At 45.5% G+C, this 26,392-nt stretch overlaps 1 protein-coding gene and 1 long non-coding RNA gene across 7 annotated transcripts in view; one reads left to right on the top strand and one right to left on the bottom strand.

Annotated features, from left to right (window-relative positions):
- LOC123612121 (uncharacterized) overlaps positions 1 to 26,392 on the top strand; it is a 133,113-nt gene that overhangs the window by 43,150 nt on the left and 63,571 nt on the right. The gene's annotated exons all lie outside the window — the stretch shown is intronic.
- Positions 1 to 26,392, bottom strand: part of FXN (frataxin) — a 44,592-nt gene that overhangs the window by 13,959 nt on the left and 4,241 nt on the right. Inside the window, exons 2-3 of one of the 3 annotated variants that reach the window (XM_074361672.1) lie at positions 20,257 to 20,399; positions 3,696 to 3,969 (exon numbers count right to left, since the gene is read on the bottom strand). In XM_074361672.1, coding sequence (XP_074217773.1) covers positions 3,696 to 3,863 — 168 coding nt within the window. In that variant the 5' untranslated portion in view covers positions 3,864 to 3,969; positions 20,257 to 20,399. Of the gene's footprint in view, positions 1 to 3,695; positions 3,970 to 20,256; positions 20,407 to 26,392 lie in introns of those variants that run through there. The other 2 variants (XM_074361671.1, XM_074361673.1) reach the window with 2 other exon arrangements.

The following is a 26,392-nucleotide window of genomic DNA, read 5'->3' as shown; positions in this document are numbered from 1 at the left end:
GGTGTTTAGTAAATTTGTTTTGAAGCATCTCAGTGAAAGGATGGAGAGGTCGGAGGTCAGAGAGGCAAAATCTGGCCCCTGCCTGAGAGAGAAGCCACCTGCTCTGCCTGAGGGCTGCGGCAGATGGACTTCTGGGTGGGGTGCGGGGGTGCTGGATTATAAGTGCTCCCTGGGGCCACCCCTCCTGCTTCCGGGTCACCTGGAGCCCTTGGACTATGTGTCGGTGGTCGGTCTGCCTACTTCACGCTCCAGGGTTCAGTGACTGAGCTCAGCACAGGGCTGGCTCATGGGAGGTACCTGAGAAAATGCTGCAAGGTTCCTAGGCCACAGGCTCAGGCCCTGGAACCACGCGACCCAGCTAAGGCTCAGCCTGGTGAGGCCTGGCCACCTTCACCCCGGGGTCCCCGCGGCCCCCTGGGCCCTGTCAAACCACAGGCTCGAGGAGTGGATCGGTTCTCACCACTACTGGGGAGGACCAACCTGTGCCACCCACCACTCTTGGCATCCAGTGACTTGAATATCTGCCGGCCCCTCGCCTGGCAGTGCCTACGTGAGGACTTCACCCAAGAGGAGGTTCTGTCCGCACACAGGAACGCTCACCGCAGTGCCATCGTGAGAACAGCTCACTGGAATCACCCAGATGTCACAGGAGCCTGGACCAGGTGTGACATGCTCACCCAGTAGATACCATCCAGCAGAGAAAACAGATAAATGACAGCTGTGCACATCAGTGTTGCCGCGTCTCAACACCAACACTGGTCACAAGGAGCAAGTCACAGCAGAGTAAATACAGCACAATGTCTTTTTCAATGAGTGGCACATGGTTTAGGGAGACCTACAAAGGAGGCGAAACCCTAAGAAGAGAAGGGGATGCCTGCCAGAATGCAGGGTGGCAGGTTCCTCTCCGGGAGCACCGGGGCCTTCCCAGAACATGCAGGATTCAATTTCTTACCCTGGGGGTGGGAACATGGGAGTCTGTTATTACTCTTTAAACAATACTGATACTTTATATACACTTTTGTGTGTGCAGACTCAGGTATGTTATCTGTGGAAGAAAATAAAAATGAATTTAAAGTGAAGTAAGACATAACCCATTTGCCAGGCAGAGGCTGTGGGGGCGTAAGTGACAGGCTTGTTCCTCTAGGAAGATGGATGCCTGACAGCCTTCCCATGTGTGCAGACGTGGCTGCGGCAGGGGCTTACGAAGTTATTTATGACGCAGTGACTCCCAGTTATCGCCTCCTTGGAGCTGCCTCCAGCATTAAAGGGGAAAGGTCAGAGACCCAGTCACTGTCACATTTTCATTATTAGGGTCGGAGGCTGCCTGCTGGAACCAGAGTCCTCTCCGAGCCTTGAGGTGAATAAGGTGGGTGGAGGAGGACACTCTTACAGAGCATTTCTGTGGATTCTGGGTTCTGATGAGCAGCAGGAGCTAAGATCCGAAGATTAGAAGCTAAATAAATCTGTTCAGCCCCAGAGCTGTGCACGTGGTCGCTGCCAGCCACACGTGGCCATGGAGCACTTGAAAGGTGGCTATTGTGACCGAGAAATTGGATTTTAAACCTTACTTAATTTTCATTTAAAAATGACACTCCATAAAGTTACTGGAACATTTAAAGTATGTTCGGAACAACTCCAGTCTAGGAATTTACTTTTTCAGTTGTGAATTTTATAAAATCTAAATAGAGATCAAGTATGTCTACCATAAACTCAGCTGAGCATGTGAAGGACAAGTGCTGGAAGTGTGAAATCCGTACTGGATCTGGAGGAATGAGTACAAAAAAATGAGTACAAATATCTCAGTACTGAGCTTTCAGTGTTGATTACCTGTTGAAATAACATTTTGATACACTACTTAAATGTACCGTTGAAATTAATTTCACCAGTTTCTTTTTGCATTTCCAATGGAATTACTAGAACACTGAGAATTACACACATGTGGCTCCCTTTCTATTTCTGTTGGACAGCTGCTGTGGACGGAGAAGGGGCCTTCTAGAAAATGAGGCCAGGGAAGAGGCTCCCCAAGTGAACTCAGTTCTGATGACTTCTCGAGTACAGGGGACTTCAGGGATCAACCTGAGGACAGTTAAGGCCTTAAAAACATTGAGAAGGATGGTGGCCCTGTTGCCACTGTCATCCACCCAACTCTACAAGTCTTGAAATGGGCAAGGGAACTGTGGAATAGACAGGTTAAACCAATGCCATTAACTTACTATGGAAAAAGGGGTCCAGTGGGCGACCTTGGTTGCTAACCACCTAGCAACCTCCCAACGACCCTAATCCTAGTGTGTGCCCAGTGCCCATCTCCTGGGTACACTTCTGAGTCAGCACCCTTAACAGCCACTAGGTACCATCCAAAAGACCACACCGTATCTTGTCACTCTCCTAAATTAAAAACTGCTGACATGGTGCCCACATAGGCAGGAGTCAAAGGGCAAGCCAGGGCAGCTCTAGGTGAGAGCGGCACAGACGGAGCAGAGTAAGAAACACCTGCGTTCTGCAGATGGGGATCCTGGGACCAGCATGGCCATAACTGCCTATTTTTCCTGAGAAGCGAGGAAATCCATGATCTGAACTTTGAGTGTTGGCAACCAGTCCCAGTGTTTCTCCAAACATGGCCAAATAACACATCAGTGGGAGGTTCAAGCCTGAAGTCCACATTCTGGAGCTCCACGCACAATCTGGGTTGGGTTTCCCCTGCCACCTTCAACACCCACAGTCCATCCAGTGTACCAGCCACTCAGAGAGGATCCCCTCCCTTTCCCTGCCTCTGCCCACCGGATTCTCTCCTGAGCGCCGCGCACAGCTCCCTGACATCTTCAGGCTCCAATGAGATATCACCTCCATCCTCCCAGGTAGTCCTGTTAACCCACCGCCCTTTGGGCTTCTTCCTTTCAAGTCGTGAAGTAACTGGGTCAGATATTTCTTTGTATCTCCAGGGGAAGAAAGTGAAATTAAGTGCTGAAGACTTTATATGTTAATTAAGCCTCATGCTAGCTGGGCAAAATAGGAAATCTCTTCACAGAAAAGAAAGCCACGCCTCAGAGAGTTTCCAGGATCCCCGAGGTCACCCAGCTCCGATGACGGGAGGAGCCAGAATTTGGAACCGAGGCCTGATCCAAAAGCCCTGCTGCTCTAGCTACTGTGCTAGCAGCCTTGGCATCTTCAAGTCGCTGGATGAAAGCATTTCGTTTAAAAAAGGCCATGCTCGAAAACATCACTCTGATAGTATACATATTTATATAATACACTATTTTAGTGATACGTATTTTTACTGAAATCATTCTATATTTAGAGCATATTAATATTACAGATAATATACATGTATGTAAATTATAGTACCTAGCATATTATTACTGAATTTCTCGCAAAGAGAAGTGACAAGCTTAGAGCCACCACTGGTCCCTAGAGCCGATCTCCGTCCACCTCCTTTGCCTTTGTCCACGCGGTTCCGGCAGTTGCAGTGCAGGGTACCCTCTCCTTTTACCAGAAAGCGGAAGCGGTGCAAATGTAACTAGGAGAAACGGAGCCTGGGGAACTGCACGGCCGCGCGCGCCGCCGCCGCTGCCGCTCGCCCCCGCCCGAGCGCGGCCCCGCGGGAGCCGGAGCGGGCGCGCATGCCTGGCGCGTCCCCCGAGTGCACGGCCTCTGTCCTTCAGCGTGCGGCCCCGGCGTCTGCCCGCGCGGATACTCACCGAGTTGTTGCGTGCTCTGGCTGCGGCGGTCCCGGTGCGCAGGCCCCGGCCGCCGTAAGGCGGGGGATCTTTCGTCGGCCACGGGGCCCCGGCGCGGGCCTGGGCAGAGCCCGGGGGCGCCGAGCGGGGCAGGAGGCCCGCAGCCGCGCGGCGCCCAAACGTCCACATGATCCTCCCGCTCTGCTGCAGCTCCGCCTTCCTGCTCGGGGGCCGTCAGGCGCCACCTGGTGGTCACGGGTCGTAGGCGTAGGCGCGAACTCTCCTTTTCTGCTGGCTTAGGAAATGGCCAGAGGTTAGACTTTAGGAAGAACTTCCCTATGGTGCTCTATCAATGTATTTAACAAAAATAACTTACTTCATGCAAAGCACAGGACTTACCCTGTGGGCAACATAGTGAATGGATGACCAAGGTCCCTGACCCCGGAGACTTCAGCTTAGTGACCTGCTGCTGCAGAATTTTATACAGAAAAGCTTGGGGGGGGGTGCTGCAGTTTTGCAGTGAATTGGTTGGGGTGTAGGTCTTGAAGCTGCTTGGTCGCCAGTATATGTTATATCAGGAGAGTGCAGACAGGAGACGGACTGCCTGGTTTAAATCCAAATTCTTCCCACTTCTTACCTGTATGACCAGTGGGCAAGTTAAACTTTCTGTGCCTCATCTGTAAAATGGGGTATAAAAGTTCTGCTTCATAGGGTTGTTCTAAGAATAAAGTGAGTTAATCTGTATAAAGGTTTCTTGCACAGGCCCTGATTCCTGTTAAGTCCACAATAAATATCAAGTTGTTAATACATTTTAAAAGAAAGTTTTATTTAGGTTGTGTGTTGCGAAGGAATACAAATTGTGGAGGTTCTTTCATATTTTGTATATGCTTTAGAAGTTGTCCAATGTGCCTACTAGAGAACATCATCTTTATTGGTAAGACAGTGGGCAGAGGAAATAGTAAGTGTTAAAGTTCTAAGTCACTTCAGTACTTTGTGAATAGAGGAGATAAGACACATGTATAAATACTTAGGACAATGACAGATGTTAAAGAGAAACATGAACTAATGGGTGTCTGTTGCATGGGAGAGTATATACAACTGGCATGGGGCAATCAAGGAAGTCTTCCTGGAGGAAGTGGCATTTGCACAGGGCTTTGAAAAATAGGGAAGAGGAAGTGGGATCTGATTGGCAACCTGACAGGGCATTCTTTTGGATGAGAGATATTCTCCTGCACTCAGTTATAAACAGCCATTTATCAAGCACCTGTTTGTATAAGCCAGGCACGGAGAACCCCCTGCTCCCCCCCAAAGTGTCTGGAGATACTTTTCATTGTCACAACGAGGCAAGGGTAGGGTGTGTGTATGCTACTGGCATCTAGTGGGTAGACCCCAGGGATGCTGCTAGACATCCTGCTCTACACAGGAGGATCACCCACAACACAGAATTATCCAGTCAGTGGTGCCAAGTCTGAGAAGCACAAACTGAAGCCAGACCGGAAGAATGTGATGAACACAAAGGGAAGCATATTGGTTGTTGACCTTGACCTCAGACCTCCTTGCACTAACACTGAGGCGCTTCCTCACACACTCACAACTGCATTATACGCTTGGAGAGCTGCACTGTTATTAGCCACCAGGTTACCTTCTGGCATTGAAAGGGCCCTGGCACCTGTTCCAACTCCTTGCAAAGTTGATATCACTGCCCTATCTTTTCAGCCAAGGAAATAGGCTCAGGGTAACAGAACAGAGAATATTATGGCCTCCCAAGAATCTGTCCTCCCGATCCTGGGAGGTGGTCAGAGAGAAGCAGGCATACCCGGCAAGAGGCAGGGGACCCCATGGCTTTGCAAAGATGTGGAGGGACCCCTGTAGGACTCAATGCCTTTCCCTCACCTCTAGGTTGCTTCTCCACAAGGGCAGGTGCTAGGAAGTACTGTGTGGCAACCCCAGTGTATGTCTGGTTGGGGATGTGGGAGAATTTCCCCAGAACTCACATTCTCTGCTCTTAGGGTGCTTTGATAGGACTTACTCTAGGACAGTGATTTTCAAAATGTGTGTACCGGCAGCTTCAGCAGCACCTGAGAACTTGTTAGAAAAGCAAATTCTCCTGCTGATCAGAAACTCTAGGAGTAGGGCCCAGCAATCTGTGTTTTGGCAAGCCCTCCAGGGAAGACTGAAGTTTGAGAATCACTGCAGTAGGGTGCATCTCAGGCAAAATTGTGAATTAAGCCAGCGTTACGAGATGATCTTCCCAAATCTGAAATGTGGATCTAACCACAGTAGTCCCGTTAGTTCTCTTTCACCGCCATCAAGACATGCGCTCTCTCCACTCCCTTCTCTGTGCCCTGCTGACCAGGCAATCTCAGTGTACCAGTTAGGATTAGGTTTTGCTGAGTGTAACAGAGAACAAGATAATAATGTTTTAAACACTTGAGAAGTTTCTGCCTCGTTCACATCCCAAGATGTGGAGAAATTGGTATCCAGGCTTCCTGAGCAGTTTGACAAAGTTATCAGGGATCCAGGCTCCTTCAGCTTTCTGTTCTGCTATCTGGGTGTGGCCCTGGTCCTCGTGGTTCAAAATAGTTGCTAGTATGTCAGCCATCACATGTGTGTTCTAGGCAGCAGTGTGGAGGGAAAGGCATCCTCTCCCTTTAAGAGACACATTCTGGAATTTCCACCGAATAGTTTCACTTGCATCTCATAGGCTAGAAATTAATCATGTGAGCTTACGTAGTTGCAAGAGAGGCCAGGAAGTCTAGTCATTTAGCTGAGCAGCCAATATGTCCAACTAAAATTTGGAAGTCCTGCTATTTAAAAAAAAAGTGGGGGAGAATTGGTATTAAGAGGCATCTGTGTCTATGTTTGCCTTTGCAAACTACTCACAGTTCCCAGAACCAGCAATACTTTCTTTCCCTTCTGAGTCATTCCTCGTGTTGTTCGTGAGTTTTCCATCTCTTTGCCTGGTGTGGAAGATTGTCCTTTCCAAAGAGGGCCACACCAGTATTCATCCCATCTCACTTGGACTCCGAAGTCTTGGACACTTCTCAGAAGTGATGCTGTGCGACTTCCAAGTCTGGGTCATAAAAAGGATACAGCTTTCTCCTTACTTTTTTTTTTTTTTTTTGATTCTTGCTCTGGGGGCCAGCCATCATATTTTGAGGAAATCCAAACTAGCCTAAGCAGAGACCATGCAGAGAGGAACTGAGGCCCCCAGTCAACAGCCAGCATCACCCACTAGGCAAATATAAGTGAACCCGTCTTCAGATAGTTCCAGCCCCAGCCTTAGAGTCTTCCAGCTGAGGCCCGAGATACCGTGGGACAAGTCCAGGATGTCCCGGTTGTGCTTTGTCTGAGTTCCGGACCCAGAATCTGTGAGCATCAAAGATGTGGACGTGGATTTAAGCCAGCCTGTTTTGGGGTAATTTGTTAACACAGTTGTGATAACTAGAACAGGTAGCTAGCTCTTCCTCTTCCTCTAGGATTCAATTAGATGCCAGATGTGACCTTTTCCAGAGTCCTTTCTGAAGCCCAGCTCTCTGTCCCCACAAGTGTGTCTCAGGCACCTCCTTTGTGCTTCCACACCCTGCAGTGGAATCGTGACTTTCCTTATTTAGCTAGTATCTCTGACACATAATAGACACTGTTGGAGCGAATGAATGAAAGAAAAAATGAATGATGTTCTTCTTTGTTGGTCTCTTATTTCCTCCAATAGTGCCTTTCTTGTCTTGTGTCTCACTGCCAAGGAAGAGTGGAATTAACCTATACTGGCCAATAGAGGTTTACAGAGTTAACGTTATCCTCGAGATGTATGTATTTTACTTGGAGTCTCAAAACTTGCAAGACCCAAAGTATGGATTTTTAAAATCTTAACCCTGAATCTGAAATTTCTCCAGTCTACACCATCTCAATAAATATTATCTTCAGATACCAAATGGTTCTTGCCAACCTGGGTTCCCACCCTGCTTTCCCTCACTTCCCACACCCAACCCACTAATGAGTTCTGTCAGTTCTGTCTCTAAAACATATACCAGGTCCATCCATTTTTTTTGGGGGGAGGGGGCAGGTTAAAACCATTCTCTTATTTGATGACTGCAGTCACCTCGTACTGGGTCTTTCTGATCACCGCCACCTCCCACCCCAGCCAATCCTTTCTTTACACAGAAGGCAGTGTAATTTCTTTTTCCAGAGCAATGATTTATTGTTTTGCACAGATGATCTTTGTTGTGTAAAAAGTTAAAAAAAATTTTAAAATGTACTCAAAAGAGCACAAGAAAGCACCCCTCAGAATAACCACAGTGAACGTGTAGTGAATATTCTTCCAGACAACACAGTAGGTGTGCTTATTTGGTCTGTGGAAGAGGATGCAGGGCAAAACCAATCTTATTCTTTTTTATTCTTTTTTAAATGCATAACTCTACCCAACTAGCATACAATTTACATGAGAGGAAGCAGCTTGCTTTTGTCTGTTCCCTGATATGTCCCCAGAGCTAGACAAGGGTCTGGCATATAGAAAGTTCTCAATAAATATTTGTTGAATAAATAAATCATTACTATACAGATATTATCCATGGCATAACCAGTTTTTGTATTTGATACATTTCCTTTCATGGAGAGTTAAGTGTTTTTCATGGAATTTTAAATTGCCTTCCCCCTACTTGTGTTGTCTGCCTTAATTGTATCCTTGTATTCTCTGGCTTCTCCAGGATTGTATGCAATCCCTGGAATGTCCTTTCCCATAGGGACTCTCCCCTCTCCTGGATGGCTCCCTCTTGCTCCAACCTGGAACAGTTCTCTTTAGGCTCAAGGCACAGTCCTGTCCTGGAACTCCCCATCTGAATTCTGTGCCTTCCTTTTTCTGGGGTTACTCCCTTGTTTGGATGGAGAACAAGCTCAAGGAATGTCCTAAGAACATCCTAAGGACAAGGAAAGCATACCTGTATTTTCCTGGGGAAAGAGAGCTGACCTCTGCTTACCCCTCGGAACTCACCTTGCACTTCTCCTCCTCCACTCTTGCCCCACTTCCTGGCCCTTCCACTTGCCATGGCCTTCTGCCCCTGGGCCTTTGCACTTGCTGTGCTTCTTGAGCACTCTATCTCCAGCTCATCACTAGGGGCCCCTTCTCACCTTTCAGGCCTATGATTGCATGTTCCCTCCTTAAAGAGCCCTTCTTGGACCCCTATACCTGACAGTGACCTCTCCCTCTACTCCTGTCTCCCTCCGTCACTTCTCTCCATTGATCTCCTCTGTAGCATGGATCCTAACTGCAAGTCTGTTGTTTGTGTCTTGCTTGCTCACTGGGTGTCTCCTACCCTACAACATCCACTCCATGTCTGTCCTGTTCACTGTGGTATCCCCCACGCTAGACGTGGTGCCAGGTAAACAGCAAGTGCTCAGTCACTATTTGTCAAATGAATGAACGGATGAACAATGCTGTGACCTGGCTTTATTGTGGTATTCACTTTAATGAGGTGGTCTGGAACTGAACTCGCAGTATCTCCAAGGTATTCCTGCAGCATGGGGCATGAAGGGTGCTGACTGGTTCTGCTGGGGTCACGTGCCTGCCACTTGGAGCAGTCACTGTTGCCAAGGGGATGAGGTGACATGATTGGTCAGGTCCGGGGCATCTTGCCAGATGAAAGGATGGGAAAGCTCATCAGTGTGAGAAAATGAGTGTTACCCAAGCCCACCACAGATGATAAAAACTTAAGTCTCCAAATTCTCACTTGTTCTTGCTTGGCCTTGTGTTCAGCTCCATGCTCTGACTCAGAGCATAACATTTAACTTCCTACTGAGAGGTGACTTCAGCTCGGGAAAAGCAGGCCCATTGTGTTTGCTTGGATTGAATGATATGAGAAATTACCGAGGATCTTCTTCTCTGACACTTGCCAGGGGCAAATTTTTCTATAATGAGGGATGAGAAATAGCAGTCGGTCCCAGGAGACTGCTTATGGGGCCAGAATCTGAATCGCAGCTCTGGAGTGCAATTTGATACATGACCTTGAATTTTAATATAGATTGAGCTCCTAAGATAGTCAGAAAATTAATCGATCAATAATTTCAAAATGTTTTTGACAATAAACATGAAACAGGTGAATTATTTAAATAATATGCTAAATCTTGAAATTTTCAGTGGGCAGAAGAAAAAGGATGTTTGGATTTATTTGCTGAGGTCCCCATGTGATAGTGTTTGATCCTTGATGTGACAGATTAACAAAGTTTCGGGCAGAGGACTCTCCCGGTACCAGAATACTCTTCATGGAGTCTGGTTAACAGGACAAGAGGAGAGAAGCAAATGATGTATCTGAAATATCACTTTAGAGAGTCATTCTTGTTGAATTTGTTTTAGTGCCACAATAGCCCTCAAGGGCTACTGCCTGTATAGTAAGAACATGTAGAATTTGGGGACTTAGGTGTATTGCAAAGCATAATTAAAAAAAAAACAACTAATTCCCATACAAATGTATACTGACCACATGTCAAAAATTAATTAATGAGAGCGGTATGATGGACTAAATTGCACTCCCTGAAGTTCATATGGTGCAGTCCTAACCTCCAGCACCTCAGAGTGTGACTGTATTTAGAGACAAAACTTTTAAAGAGGCACTTAAGGGTAAATGAGGTCACAAAGGTGGGGCCCTTACCCAGTGTACCTGGAGTCTATAAGAAGAGGAAGGAACATTGGGGAGCAGACAGAGGGAAGACCACGTGAAGAGGCAGCCAGAGGGCAGCCGTCTACGAGCCAAGGAGAGAGGCCTCAGAGGAGACCACCCTGCTGGCACCTTGGTCTTGGACTTGTAGCCTCCAGACCCATGAGGAAATACGTTCCTGTCATGTAAGCCACTCGTGTGTGGTCTTCTGTTGTGGCAGTCCTAGGGAGATGCAGGAGGGAACCAGCAGGAAGGCAAAGCTGGTTTCAAAGAGGTTGGAGGAGATTGAGCCCTACGGACAGTGATAATAAGAGTGTGGGAGTGAGATTGCTAAGTTAGATCCCTGACTGGTGAGTGTCCTTCAGGTCTGCAAAACTAACCTTCAGGGTACCTTCCTAGATAAGATTCATTTGCATCTTACCAGTTTTCTAGAAGTTGACATTCCTGAGACCTAATTAATGGCAAGTAGTAAGTCAAAGTTAATCACATTGTCCTAGAGCAGAGCTTGTCAACCGTGGCACTATGGACATTTGCACTGGATGGTTCTTTGTTGTGGGGACTGTCCTGTGCATTATAAGATGTTTATTGGCATCCCTGACTTCCACGCACCAGATGGTGGTAGTATCTGCTCCCCTGTCCACTTGTGACAATCCAGAATGCTTCCAGACATGGCTCACTGTCCCCGGGCAAGAACCACTATTCTCGTATAACTTTGAGTTGAAGACACAAAGCCATCTTTCTGCCTTACTTCTGAGTTTTAGATAAACATCGTTTACAGTGTTCAAATCTTCTCTGTCCCTCCCTATCTAGATGACTTCGGTCTATTTTTTAACCTGAGTTTCAGTTTACCTGTGAAATGGAGCAAACACACCTTTACCTCAAAGATTTGTGTGAGGATTAAGTGAAACTATACGTGCAAAACAAAGACATCCTCAAACCCTAGTCACGCACTCGGCCCATGGTTGGCCGTGTTCACACACCTGTGGCCCCAGAGGGCAGAAAGCTCCCCTGGGACCACTTTGGTGGGGCACCGACTTCCAGTCCCCGCCCTAAGGGATGCAGGCTGGTGCCATCCCCGAGAAGCCAGGCCCCAGCAGCTGATCTGGGTGTCTCCCCGCCCCGCTGCAGGCAGCACAGAGGAGCGGGTGGTCTTGACAAGCGTCGGGTGAGGAGAGGAGAACGGCTCCCCTTCTTTACCCGTGGCCGGCACCGTCACCGTGGTGCCTGCTCTCGCCTCTCCCTCTAGGGTGACGTTACCAACCCCTCCACTGCTTTCTGCCAGGACGCAGGCCCTGTCCTGTTCCCCCTCTCTTCTGCCTTGGGCAATCAAGGGTCCCAGAGGATGGGGGCGGGAATGCCATATGGGAGCGGAACTGGCATCTTTGTTGCTGTCCTTCTACTTCTGGTTTTCAGAGGTGAACTTGTTCATCAGCTGGATTGAATTTATGTCCATATTGTTAAAAACCTTTTATGCCTTGATAGCAGTTGAGGGGAAAGGGGCTTTTGTGGTCCCAGGCCCCGTCCCTGAAGGCGGAGACAAGGGATTACCTAGGAAACCACTCTAAGCCAGTGGGGATCCCTCCATGGGATGCCATGGGACTGCATTGTCCAGCAGCGGGCGTGTGCGTGTGTAACCCCAGAATGGGGAAGGGGTTACATTGGGGTTTCTATTTTTGGAGGGTAATTAGGTTTTAAATCTATCTATTTATTTATTTTAATGGAGGTACTGGGGATTGAACCTAGGACCTCATGCACGCTAAGCATAAACCCTATGACTGAGTGACTGAGTTATACCACCCTCACTGCCCTGCTCCAGTTTCTTTCTCGCTTTCTCTCTTTCCTTCCCTCCTTCCTTCTTTCTTTCCTTCTTTTTTTCTTAGTTGCTAAATTTGTGGTAATTTTTTTTGGGGGGGAAGGGAGGGACGCAGTTCAGAACTGGTGCATCCTGAAGTGGTAGAGCCTTCTCCCGTTTGTGGGGACAACTGCTCCCCATTGCCACTTCTAGAACACCAGTGCAGGCAGCCTGGGCCCAAGGTGCTCTCTGGGGTGAAATGGAAGTGCCTCTAGGGAAGGGGGAGAGTAAAGAGTGAGGGCGTTTGCACGATGCCTTCCCTCCCGGCTCCTGAGCTCTGCCTTTCATTCCTGCAGTGCCTGAGTGGAAGCCATAGTACTAATAGACACTGTTAATTATATGAAGCACAGGAAATTATTAGTGAACCAGTCTGTGAGGACTGTGACTTGTCAGGAAGGCTACGTGCTGCAGAGGGCTGTCAGGACTTCCCCTAGATGCACCGGCCAAAGGCAGGGCAACTGGTCCTACACCCGCCACACCATTTGCTGACCCCGGGCCAGAAGACCCTGCATCAGCCTGGATTTCAGCTGCCTCATGAGTAAAATAGGGGATAAAGACGCTGTCCTGTTTTTCCTCATAGATTGCGAGAATCTCGTCCTAGAATTTTTTTAAGGAGTGGGAATGGGACCTGTGAGCTACGATATTGTGGTTGGGAACTCAGACTCATTTCTTGTAGAAATGGTGCAGTTGGGTGGCTCATGACTCACCATTTAACACGTGTTTAATGAATCCCCGCTGTGCTCCTGCCACTGTTTTAGGGGCTGATGATACAACAGTGAACAAAACAGGCAAAATTCCCTTCCTCTTATATTCGATTGTAGGGAGACTGACTGTAAACAAAATATGTTAAATAATATGTTGGTTGGTGAGAGGTGGTATGGAGAAAAAGAAAGCAAGAGGGAGAGGAAGTGTAGTGGCCAGCCCCAAATGGTCCCCTAGGGATCCCCCCATCATGCACAATCTTGTGTAGTCCCTCCCACATTGTAGCACGTTGTCCCAGGGTTGGTCTGTGTGACCCGTTGAATATGGCCCAAGTGATGGAATGACATGTCCGGGATTAGGTTTTAGAAGACTGGCCTTCTTCTGGGGCTCTCTCCGATCACTCACTCTAGGGGAAGCTAGTTGCCATACTGTGAGGACACTCAGGCAGCCTACAAAGAGGCCTACGTGTTGAAGAGCTGAGGTATCCAGCCAAAAGCCAGCGAGGAAATGAGGCTTGCCCACAGACAGCACCCTCACCAGAGACCGTGAACCAGAGCTCAGCAGAGGGGGTGGAGTGGAGGTGTAGGAAGCCTTTTCCTCAGCGCTCTAGAGTTGAAAGTGTAGAGCTTTCTGCCATCGCTACCATCACTAGGCACTGGGCAAGTGCCTAACGTATACGCTCTCATCTAATTCTCCTAACAGCCACACTGAGGGCATTATTATTATCCCCATTTTACAGCGAGGCTCAGAGGCTAATTCACATGCCCGAATTCTCCAGCTAGTAAGTGTCTGAGCTGGGACTTCGGTCTTTAAGCTGTCATGCTGTCTTACCTCTCTCTCTTTTGCTGTTTCCAGCTGGCTTGCAATATAGCACTAATGCTTTCCCCCTTTCTTGTTTGATTTCTTGTCCTCCAAGTCGTTCCTAAATATTGACATTTATTGAGCTGACTGGCCCTCAGGCCACAGTTCTCCTGTCTCACCTTTGGAGTGTCAGATGATGGCTCAAATATTCACAGGGATCTATCCCACTCCAGTTTCAGAGTTCCTGGAATCTTGGATTGTAAGAACATTTGACGTGAGATCTACCCTCTTGCCAAAGTTTAAGTGCACAATACAGTATTGTTAACTATAGGCACAATGTTACACAGCAGGTGTCTAGAACTGATTTATCTTGCACAGCTGACACCATATACCTTTGTATAGCAACTCCCCATTTCGCCCTCCCCCCAGCTCCTGGCAACCACCATTCTGCTCTCCATTTCTACGTGTTTGACTATTTTAGATACGACATATAAATGGAATCATGTAGTATGTGTCCTTATGTGACTGGTTTATTGCACTTAGCAAAATGTCCTCTAGGTCCATCCATGTTGTCACATATGGCAGGATATCCTTCTTTGTTAAGGCTGAACAGTATTCTGTTATATGTCTGTATCACATTTCCTTTTTTCATTCATTCGCTAATAGACACTTGGGCTGTTTCCATATCTTGGTTATTTTGAATAATGCTGTAATGAACATGGGGTCCAGATATGTCTTCCAAATTCTAATTTCAATTTTTTTTTTTTTGGTTATATATCCAGAGTGAGATTGCTGGATAAAATAATAGTTTTTTTCGGTGAGGGGTAGTAATTTGGTTTATTTATTTATTTAATGGCAGCACTGGGGATTGAACCCAGGACCTTGTGCATGCTAAGCACACACTCTACCACTGATCTATGCCCTCCCCCCACGACAGTTCTATTTTTAATTTTTTGAGGAACCTCCATATTGTTTTGCACAGAGGCTGCACCAATTTACATTCCCACCAACAGTGTATGAGGGTTTCCTTTTCTTCACATCCCCACCAACACTTGCTATCTTTTGACGTTTTGATAATGTCCATCCTAACAGAAGTGAGATGATACCTCATTGTCGTTGAGCATCTCATTGATTAATGCATTGATTTTCAAATACAGGCAAACCTCATTTTATTGCACTTCACTTTATTGTGCTTTGCAGATATTGCATTTTTTACAAATTGAAATTTTGTGGCAGACATGCATTGTCAGATGATGGTTAGCATTTTTTTAAGCAATAAAGTATATTTAAATTAAAGTATGTATATATTTTTTTAGACATAATGCTATTGTACACTTAATACACTACAGTGTAAAGATAACTTTTATATGAGCTGGATGGAGAACCAAAACATTTGCATGACTTGTTTTATTGTGATCTTTGCCTTCTGGAACTGAACTCACACTAGCTCAGAGGTATGCATATATTACTGGCTATTTTGTATGTCTTCTTAGGAGAAGACATTTATTCAAATCCTTTCCGTATTTTTAAGTTGGGTTATTTATTTTTTGCTGTTGAGTTGTAGGAGTTTCTTACACACTTTGCATATTAACCCCTTTGCAGACGTAAGGTTTGTAAGTATTTTCTCCCATTTCATAGGTTGCCTTTTCATGCTGTTGGTTATTTTCTTTGCTGCACAGAAGCTTTTAATGTGATGTCATCCTATGTTGTCTATTTTTGCTTTTGCTGCTTGGGCTTTTTGGTGTCATTTTCAAGAAATCATTGCCAAGACCGATGTCATGAGGATTTCCTCTAAGAGGAAATGTTTTCTTCCAAGAGTTGTAGTTTTAGGTCTTACATTTAAGTCTTTTTTTTTTATTGTGATTTTATTTTATTTTTTTATTGAAGTATACCTATAGTCAGTTTACAGTGTTTTGTCAATTTCTGGTATACAACATAATTTTCAGTCATACATATACATACATATATTCGTTTTCATATTCTTTTTTGTTATAGGTTACTACAGCATATTGAATATAGAGAAGAAATTTGTTGACATTAAAGTCTTTACTTTGAGTTGATTTTTGTGAGGAGAGAAATACTTTAAAAGCATTTACAAAGGCCACGCAAGTGCTGTGATGGAATAAATTATAAGGTGCTGTAGAAGCCCGGAGAGGAGGCCATTTCTCCCTGGGGGGGGGTGGGGAGGGCATGTGACCTTCAGACCTGAGACGTGAGGAGTCAGCTGGACACAGGAGGGCAGGAAGGAGAGAACATCAGTGACAGTATGCACAGACTCAGAGGCCCGGTGGGCCAAGTCACAGTGCTGGGCAGGCTTACAAAGGGGGAATCTCAGAATCACACTTGGGCTCCAACTCCCTGGGGAACAAGGCAATCCACCTCTACAGTTGCACTCTTCCTTTTTCCTTTTTTTCATTCTTGATTAGGCATTTTTATATCTCATAGTCAGGATTGGCTCCAGCCCCCTTTGTCCCTTATAATGGACACAAGCTTCCTGCATTTCCTTAGCTCTCTGGTGCCACTGTGTGCCCTTCCTTTCTTATTGTTTTTATGTAGCTTTCTTTTTTTTTTTTAATTTTTATGCAAATTAAAAAATTACTTTCCATTTACAGGGATTACAAAATTATTGGCTTTATTCCCCATGTTGTACAATACATCCTTGAGCCTGTCTGACACCCACTGCCCCACCCTGTGTAGCTTTCTTTTGTATTGGAGCGCTACCTAATTATTAAGATAATGAGAGTTGAGATCTCACACTTCTCAGCTTTTGTTCCATAGGCTATGAGGCATGTTGACGTACCTTCTGGGAAAACAGATAGATTTTAATCAAGAGCACACACCCAAATATTGCAGGTGCCAGGGAGTTGCTGGAAATGAGTGGCCAGCCCTGTGGAACACATGGCCCTCCTAGACTGTCTTTCTCTATCCTGCTTCTGCTGGAGACACAGGGATAAGCACTACTTCACCCCCCTTAACACTGATGTAAGAAAACCCACAGCGCAAGCTGGATGATAAGCAGCAACTGTCATCGGCTTTGTGCTGTGGTGATAGTGGGGAGGGCTGGGGAATGCAGAGAAAATGCTCATGTAAGGTGTGGCTGCACCCCAGCATCACTGAATAGTGTCCTTAGGAATGCAGGCCTACTGTGGACAGCTATCCCAACAGAAGACTGAAATCTGGGTGATTGAGGGGTATATGAAATTGACCGATTTAAATGATTGAAAGTAATTAACAAATTAAAAAATACTGTGCAGGCCGGTATAATGCAAGTCAAACAAAAGATACATGGGCTTGTTATGGTTCTAAACCTTGGCTGCACATTACAGCCATCTGAGGAGCTTTTAAAAGTTCTGATGCCAAATCACACCTCTGGCCAATTAAGTCAGAATCTTGGGAGGCAGGATGAGTCATTAGTATTTTTAAAAAAAATATCCCAGATGATTCAAAGTACAGTTTAGGTTGAGAACTTGAGGGACATCACTTTGTGACCTGTGATTTCTGGGGCTTGTTTTGGTAGGAGGATTCTGTGAGTGCTTTGCTCCACCGGGGCCTTTTTTTTTTTTTTTTTTTTTCAATTGAAGTATGGTCAGTTTACAATGTTGTGTCAATAATTTCTGATGTACAGCATAGTGATTCAGTTATACATATATATGTATTATTTTTCATATTCTTTTTCATTATAGCTTATTATAAGCTATTGAATATAGTTCCCTGTGCTATACAGCAGGACCTTGCTGTTTATCTATTTTATATATAGTAGTTAGTATTTGCTAATCCCAAACTCCTCATTTATCCCTCCTCCCACTCTCCCCTTTGGTAACCATAAGTTTGTGTTCTATGTCTGTGAGTCTGTTTCTCTTTTGTAAATAAGTTTATTTGTGTCCTTTTTTTAAAGATTCCACATATAAGTGATATCATATGATGTTTGTCTTTCTCTGTCTGACTTACTTCACTTAGTATAATCTCTAGGTCCACTCATGTTGCTGCAAATGGCATTATTTCATTTTTTTATGGCTGAGTGGTATTCTATTTTATATATATATACATATATATATGTATATATTTCTCATAACTTCTTTATCCAGTCATCTGTCGATGGACATTTAGGTTGCTTCCATGTCTTGACTATTGTAAATAGTGCTGTTACGAACACTGGGGTGCACATATCTTCTTGAATGAGAGTTTTCTCCAGATATATGCCCAGGAGTGGGATTGCTGGATCATATGGTAGCTCTATTTTTAGTTTTTTAAGGAACCTCCATACTGTTCTCCACAGTGGCTGCATCAAATTACATTCTTGCCAACAGAGTAGGAGGGTTCCACCTAGGGCCTTTTCTAGTGTTAATTGGCAGGCGTGCTAGATCACCAGATGTCACGTGGGACCTCCAAGGAAAAAAATATCCAGGGCTTTCCTGTTTCTCTTGAGAACCTTAACTCTTTTTCATGAAATGTGGGTTTTTATGGGGATTGCAGAAGAGGTCCCTGAGAAACTCATATGCTGTTTTACCCTAAATGGTTGCAGAAACTCTCTGCATGGTCCATGCTATCTGATTTAACATCTTGTCCTGGGTACAATTTCTTATTCAGTCACCTGGCTACACTGTCTGTATGTTATGTGATGACTAGGCATCATACATGTGCTGTCACATTGCAGCCGTGTGACAATGCCCAGTGGGTGTGTATGCACAAGAAATCATCTTCTCAGGACTGAAGACGGCAGGCCTCCCCAGATACCGTAGTGGTATTTTGGGGTATTAACCATGGTGGACAAATGGCAGTGTCCTGATACTCGTTCCCCACCCTCAGGTGTTTCCCACTGTCCCATTCTTGACTGTGGTCTTGTCTCTCTTGGATCATGTACTTTGGCAACACTCTCATACCTCTTAAATCTGTGCCACCCATTCTTATTCTCTGCTGAGTTCCAAACCCATTTTTCCAACAGTCTTTTAGGCATTTCCATCTGAACGTCTTATAAGAACCATGGACACAAAGTGATCGATACTGAATTTATTATCCTTTTCAATAAATTTATTACTCTTACTACTCTCTCTCCCTCCATTTTCTTTTTTTTTTTTTTTATTTAAAGAAATAAAGATAGACAAAGGAAGAATTGAAAAATCGGGAGAAGGCCAGGAGCCCGGGAAACTTGTTGATTTCACAGCCTTAGCTACACATGGCCAGCCTTGTAAGATGCTGACTCATTTACAAATGCCTTTGGTCCCCATGTGTTTCTCCTCAAGATTCAAATGCCTGAGTGAGAGGAACTGATTGGCCTATCTTGGGTCACGTGCCCACCCATGACTTTAACTCAAGTGGGTGGGGCCTATGGTTAGAAACCCACCAGAATCAGATAGAATGGGATTGGTGCAGTCCTCCAGAGTAACCAGGAGAAGGGGGAGAACTTTCAAGTAGGAGAAAAAGGGTTTTATAAAGTGTCCTCATGTTACTTATTTAAGCATTATACAAGTAGCACATAAGTAAATGCGTTTGTGGAAAACCAAGTAATGAAGCATGTAGAATACCTTACCTCTCATCTTTCATCCCCAGAGGTAAGTGTGACTGAGTCATCGTGTCTCTTCACAGGTCTTTTTTGGGTGCATATAGATATATATGTAAACATATATGCATATACACAGTTATGTAGCTCCTTATTTTCAAATGAATGTGATTTTCTGCCCTCACTTAATTTACAGATCTTTTACCATTTCAAAACTTACAGCTCTACCTCATTTCTGTTTTAACAAGTAAAGTAACTTATGGTCAACATTAATTTAAGTGGTTCAGAAGTTTATAAAATGAAAAGTAAAAGTTTCCCTCCTAATCTGCATTTCCCTAAACTCCTAGTGCTGTTCCCCAGAGGTAACCACTGTTAACAGTTTCTTTTGCATCAGAATAAATATGTTTAGGTAAACAAGTAGGGCCTATTTCTAGTGCTGCTTCCTTTCTGTATCCCAACATTACAATGCTGATTATCATGTTTATCAGCCCATTTCTATAAACATAGCAATATCGATCGATGGATGATTGCCAAGATTTTTGTTAAGAAATGTAGTACTTGTTAAGTTACTGCCGGTAAACTTGCTCCTAATTTCCGACTCCCCCAATAAATTTTTTTCATATAACAGGGCCATGCCAATTATAAAATCAACATTTTATAGATATCCTTGCTGCTTATATATCTGATATGGAAACCTGGTATTCAAATATCTTCTACATTGTACCGCTAATAGGAAGTAAATACACTAGGAGCTAGCTTTTATCAAAATCCAGTTATAAGTATCTCTCTCTGGACCAGAATATGCAGCATTATATACACAGTTCCTGGGGAAATAGGCTTTTACAGTTTTTTTCTTGTTTGAATTCTGGGGGAGTTCTTTTCCTTGTTCTCAGAAAGTATTTTAGAGATAGAGAAGAAGTTAGATTGACTAATACAAGCTTTCTTATACTATTAGCCATTTGGAAACAGCATCACAAGCAGTAAAGAGGAGTCAGCTGGTGTAATTGCCAGTAAGCAATTTTGAGGGCGAAAGATTATCTTAATTGCCTTCACATGGACACACAAAGCTGGGCCAGCTCTCACCTCTTCACTTGGCTCCAGGCAGGACATTCTGGACACACTGCAGTCTGCTTCTCTGATCTTTTCCAATCAAATGAGAGGATTTATATGAATGCAGAGGAATCCCCATTCCCTTGAGTGCACTATGGACTCTCTTCTCCCCGAAACTATGAAGAAAAGCAGAGCAGAAAGTGGAGGGAAGCAGAGTGTAATTATTCTGTGCTGGCTCTGGGACCACTAAATACTTGATGTTCTGACCTGTAAACAAGGTATGGAGCTTTTTCTAATATGCAGCCTAAGCTCACTCTAGAACCTCGTTCATTTTTTAAATTGAATTTCAGGGACTAATGCCATATTAATTTGTCATACAATGGCACGTGGCTGCTTCTCAACAAACTGTCCCACTGATGCAGGAAAGCAGATGTGGGGCCGGAGGAAGGCTGTGTCCCAGGTCTCGGTTGAGCCCCTGGGACGTGCCCCTCCAAATGTGGGCCCTTGGCTTCGTGCAGGAAAGAATTCAAGAGCGAGCCACAGTTGAGTGAAGGTAGATTTATTCAGAGAGATATATTGAAAGGCAAGGGAAAGGCCACGAGGTGTGGGGATTGGGTGCTCAGATTAAAAATAGGTACATACTCCATAGACAGAATGTGGGCTGGCTCCGAAGAGGGAGAGAGAGGGGCGGCTGCGAGGCACTGTATTGCTAGTTTTTATGGGATTGGTGGCTTCATATGCTAATAAGTTGAAGGACCAGTCTAAGTAGCCTGGGGAAGGGGCTGGGATTCCCAAAAAATTGGCCATTTCCCTCTCTTTGACCTTCTGTGGCTAGCCTTGAGACTGCCATGGTGCCTGTGGGCGTGTTATTCACCATGTCAATATATTACAATGGACATATAATGAAGCTCAAGATCTACTAGAAGTTAAATCTCTCCTCATCCTGAGCCTCAAGGCCTACTGGGGGTTGAATCTTTCACCATTTTGATGTTAATTGCTGTAGCATTCCTTGAATGGCTGTGCCCTGCCCACTTCCATCCTGTCTCACCACCTCCAAGGCATGGGACTACTGCTAAAATTTACTTAGCAGTAATTGCTCTCTGTGTAGTAATTCTGCTGACTAATCTGGAGGTAAGTCAGAAATGGGCAGAGTTTTAGCTGGTTTACCGTGAGGAAAGCAAAGAGGGGACGTCTAAGATTATATTATGGGGAAGACTTAGGATTCCCACCTGCCAGGAAACTGCCTTGACCCAAGATGCAGAGGGGCAGTCACCCCTCCACTGTTCTGCTCTTCTTGGGAGAATATGGGTTTCCCTTCGGGGCAAGTTGGGCTCTTCTTGCTGTCAACACTAGGTCTTTGTCCTCCACCTCCCCTCCCACTGGACCCTCTCTGAGTATGTAGTCAGTCCTCACTTGTTGGCCCAAGATTAAAACAGGCTCAGAACCAGTCCTTGTGTCGCCCATAGATGCAACAGGTGTTGCAGGTTCTTGTCCCGTCCCAGAAAGAATTCAGAGACAAGACTTAGAGGTTAAAAAGGTAAAGTGAGGATTTATTCAAGGATGGATAATACTCTCAGGGGAGAGCAGGCAGGCTCAGGTGAGCAGCTGCCCTGAGTTTCTTTGGCAAGTTAGTTATATAGGGTGTAAAAATGGGCGGAATATTCATTGGGGAGGGAAGGGTTTGGGGTCATATTCCCTGATTATCATCCCAACTCCACCTTCCCAAAGGGAGGAGGGATTTTTGTCCTTATTTAGTCTGGATCGGAAGTGTCATGGCGTCAGTGCGTGATGGGTACTTCTGATCTGCAAGGCTAATTTTATTGAAATGAGGGCATAATGAGTAAAAGGTTACATTCGGACACTGGAAATTCCTGCCTTTTCTGACCTTTCTTTGTTGGTCTCCAAGCCAAAAGGTGTGGTCCCTTATCAGCCCAAAGATTCCAGCTTTTCTTTCTCTGCCCAAGGATCCCTGCTGCTCACATGATGTGTGGTTTCCTGCATTTGGCCTGTGCTCCTCCTTTCTGCCCAATTCCTGCCATTTGGTCTGTGTTCCCCCTTTCTCTGCTCATATCTAGCTATCTGCCTGCTCTAACATTTTCCCCTTAAGGAGTCTGGACCCTTAAAATCTTTTAAGGGGAAAAGGGACGATGGTCAGTCTTCTGTAACTGCTTCAAGCTGAACATGGACGTAGTCCCTACCTTTGGGCCCAGATCTCCTTGCTATCTGTCAGAGATCGGGGTTTCGGGATTGTTAGTAGTGGCAGGGATGGAGAGTGGGGAGTAGAAGGAGGCAGAGGCCTTGTCCAGTGGATGTTGATGGTCTTTATCTTCAGGTGGGATGGGTTGGAATCCTTGTGTCATCATCATTTGAAGATGAAGTTGTTGTATTCTAGAGGATAGAAATTTTACTAGGTGGTTAAAAATACAAGGACCAAAGAGAAAGATGAGAAATATGGTGGCTATGGGGCCTAGAAGTGGAAGAAGCCAGGTATATCCTGGAAACCATCCCTTAAGTGTCTCAGTCCATTCCTGTTTTCCTTGGTTGTACCTGTGGAGCCAGGAAGCCTGTTCATAAATTTCTTTAACATTTACTTCTACTTCTCCTGAGACATTAATGTATGTGCAGCATGTTTTGTTTATGACTATACAAACCCCTCCTTCGCTTGCTAATAGATAGTCTAGGGCTCGGTGATTGTCAAAGACTACCTACCCCTGACAGAGAATCAAGGGACTTTTGTAAGAGTGTTAGAGTGTCTCCGGGTTTTCTTTAGTGCATTATCCAGGGAGGAGGTTAGGTCCCTCAAGGTTGTCTCATGGTAGGCAAATCCTCCCCAAGGGGCAGCTGCAGCTACCGTCCCTATAATTCCTGCTAGTACCAGACCAAAGGCTCTTTTTTGTCTCACATGAGTCACATTGAGGACAGTTATTTGGTCTGGAGCCACGGTTCCCAAGGTGCAGTCCCCATAGTGAAGTGTCTAGGTGTGAGAGAGCAATGGCTTTGCTCATTGTGAGGTAGTTATCTGAGGTTCCACATAGCCATAATAATCCAGGTGGTGCTGGTAAAACTGTGTGATTGGTTTGGTTATACAGCTGGAGAAAAGTTTTGGGAGGTGGGAGACAGTTACGGAGGGGTACCATCTGTATTTTGAATTTTGTTGTTGGTTTGGAGTATCCAGGAGGGGGTCCATAGTCAGGGAGGGTCATAGTAAGGGGATATCTGATATAATAACTAGCGCAAGAAGTTTTGTTGGCTTTAGTTTGTGAATTGTCATTGCTTACATGTATGTGGTTAGGAGTGCAGGGCGATGTGTAAAGAGGCTGGCCCACTATAGCACTCCAGTTTATAGGCTTAAAGATATTTAGGGGTGGGCCTTGAGAGTAGTGCTTATGTCTCCTGGGGTGCTGGGTTGTGGATGGCAAATCCAGCAGAGAGAGAGATCTTCTCCCTTAGCAATAATCCGAGAGTTATTGACTATTATGTTATCTTTCCATGTTAACTCTTGAGACCAAAGAGATTGGATAAATGAGACAAGAACAAGTAAGGGTGGGTGGGGTTAGGGCACCTAGCGTTTGGGGGACGGGGGTGAGAGAGAGAGGAAAAGAGAAAAAGAAAAAAAAAGGAAGAGAAAAAAAAGAAACTGTGGGGTGTCTTTTAGATTTGGAGTGGGTTTTACTAAACCCAGTACTGACAGAGCAGTTTTTTTTTTTTCAGGTGTGGGTGTGGTGTTAAAGCAGCACTCATAAGATTGTGAGAGTGAGCAGGAGAACGAGGAGGACAATAAGTATGCAAATCCACCAGAGCATATTAGTCAGCGTGGGTGGACGAGGGTAACAGCAGGCACAAGGGGAAATAATGTTACTCAGCCTGGGGTCTGTGAAGTGCCTCTGTCCTTCTTGAACAAGAGTCTTAGGTCTTGAAGAGGCTCACTCGTCCACCTGGGCTCCTCTGGCTGTCCAAGGTCCTCTGTGTCCTGCGAAGACTCAGGGGGAGGGGTAGGTTTAATTCTAGAAAGATGTACCCAGTTAGCGATCCCCTGTAACTTTACTGCAGTGGCAGTGCTGAGAAGGACCTGGTAAGGCCCCTTCCACTTGGGCAATAGTTGGTCCATGTTTTTAGGACAGAGTCTCCCGGTTGAACCTGAATGGAAGCTGTTTCCTGGCTGGGGCTTGGTAAAATCTGATTTCCATATTCTGTAATCGCCTTTTGAACTTGTCCCAGATTAATTAAGTATTTAACAAGCTCAGCAGTTTCAGAGTCTACCAATATATCAGAGGATAAAAAGGGTCTACCGTAGGTCATTTCAAAGGGGCTGAGCCTTAGCCCCGCTTTAGGTGCCACCCTGATTCTCAGGAGGGCTATGGGTAAGAGCTTTGTCCATGGTTCTGATGTTTCTTGACAAAGCTTAGCCAGGATTCTTTTTAAGGTTTGATTTGCCCTTTCTGCTTTTCCTGATGATTGAGGCCTCCAGGCAGCATGGAGATGATAGCAAATGCCTAGGGCGTAGAAATTTGTTGCGTAATTTTAGCCACAAAAGAAGGGCCATTGTCACTTTGCAAGGACCATGGAAGTCCAAACCGAGGAATTATTTCTTTTAATAATGTTTTTATGACTTCTTGAGCTTTTTCAGTCCTCGTTGGAAAGGCTTCCACCCATCCAGTGAAAGTGTCAGTAAAAACCGGAAGGTATTTATATCCCTGGGAGGATGGCATCTGGGTAAATTCTGTTTGCCAGTCCTCTCCTAAATAAGTTTCTCTCCTTTGGATAGGCTGGAGAAGGGGAGGGGCTGAAGTTTTCCCCCTGGGTTGTTATAGTAACATATATTGCAGGCCTTCGTGATTTCTGAGGTAGTCTGAGGAAGGCCCATGCCTGAGAAAACTTTTTCTACCAAGCTAGTCAAAGCATCCTTCCCCAGATGAGAGGAGTCATGGAGTGACTAACATTTTCCACTGTAATGCTCTGGGCAGCATTGTTGTCTGTTCCTTAATCCACCAACCACCAGGGCCCTTTTGGTATCCGCTAGTTTTAGCCCATTCTATTTCTTTGTCCGTACACCGAGGTGGAGAAGGTGGGCTGGGGGTTGGTATACAGGGAGCAAGGCAGCTTGGGTTGAAGGGGCTTTAAGAGCTGCCTTTCTTGCTGTTCTGTCTGCCAGGTTATTTCCTCTTGCTATATCTGAGTTTGCCTTTTGATGTCCCTTGCTGTGGATCACTGTTACCTCCTTGGGGTCTTGTATTGCATCTAGGAGCTCTAAGATCTCCTGGCAGTGCTGGATTGGGGAGCCCCGTGCGGTCAGGAGTCCCCTATGTTTCCAAATGGCAGCGTGAGCATGTAACACCAAAACTGCATATTTAGAATCTGTATAGATATTGATCCTCTTGTCTTTTCCTAGTCTTAGAGCTCGAGCTAGGGCTATAAGTTCAGCTTTTTGTGCTAAGGTCTGAGGTGGCAGGGCATCTGCCTCTGTGATTTTATGTAAGTCCACTACGGCATACCCTGCTTTTCAGACGCCATCATGTATGTAGCTACTTCCATCAGTAAACCAGACAGCATCGGGGTCCTCGAGGGGCTGGTCCCTAAGGTCTGGTCTGCTAGAATATACCTGCTCGATGGTCTCATTACAAGAATGAGCTGGTTCCTCTGAGCTTTCTGTTGGCATAAAGGTGGCTGGATTTAAGGTCTGACATACTTTAAGAGTTATTTCAGGAGAGTCAAGAAGGAGGGCCTGATATTTTGTGAGGTGTCCCCCAGTCAGCCATTGATGCCCTTTAATTTCTAATACTCCCTGTACCTGATGTGGGGTTAGTACTTCCAGAGGCTGGCCCATGGTGAGCTTTGTGGCCTCTTCAACTAGCAGGGCTGTGGCCACTACAGCTCTCAGACAGCCTGGCCTTCCTGAGGCCACCGGGTCCAATTGCTTGGAGAGATATGCCACTGGCCTAGGAATTGGCCCTACTTTTTGGGTGAGAACTCCCAGGGCTATTTCCTGTCTTTCTGAGGTAAACAGAGTAAAGGGCTTGTTTAGATCTGGAATCCCCATGGCTGGGGCGCTAGTCAGGGCAGTCTTAATCTGATCAAATGCTCTTTGTAAATTTCCAGTTCACTCTAGAGGCTCTATGTCTGGTCCCTTTAAGGCTTCATATAATGGTTTTGCCATGAGACCAATCCCTGG

The sequence above is a fragment of the Camelus bactrianus genome, chromosome 4 (assembly GCF_048773025.1).
Source record: "Camelus bactrianus isolate YW-2024 breed Bactrian camel chromosome 4, ASM4877302v1, whole genome shotgun sequence".
Lineage (NCBI taxonomy): Eukaryota > Metazoa > Chordata > Mammalia > Artiodactyla > Camelidae > Camelus > Camelus bactrianus.
The sequence above is the reverse complement of the archived record's forward strand: the minus strand, read 5'-3'. Positions and strand labels throughout refer to the sequence as shown.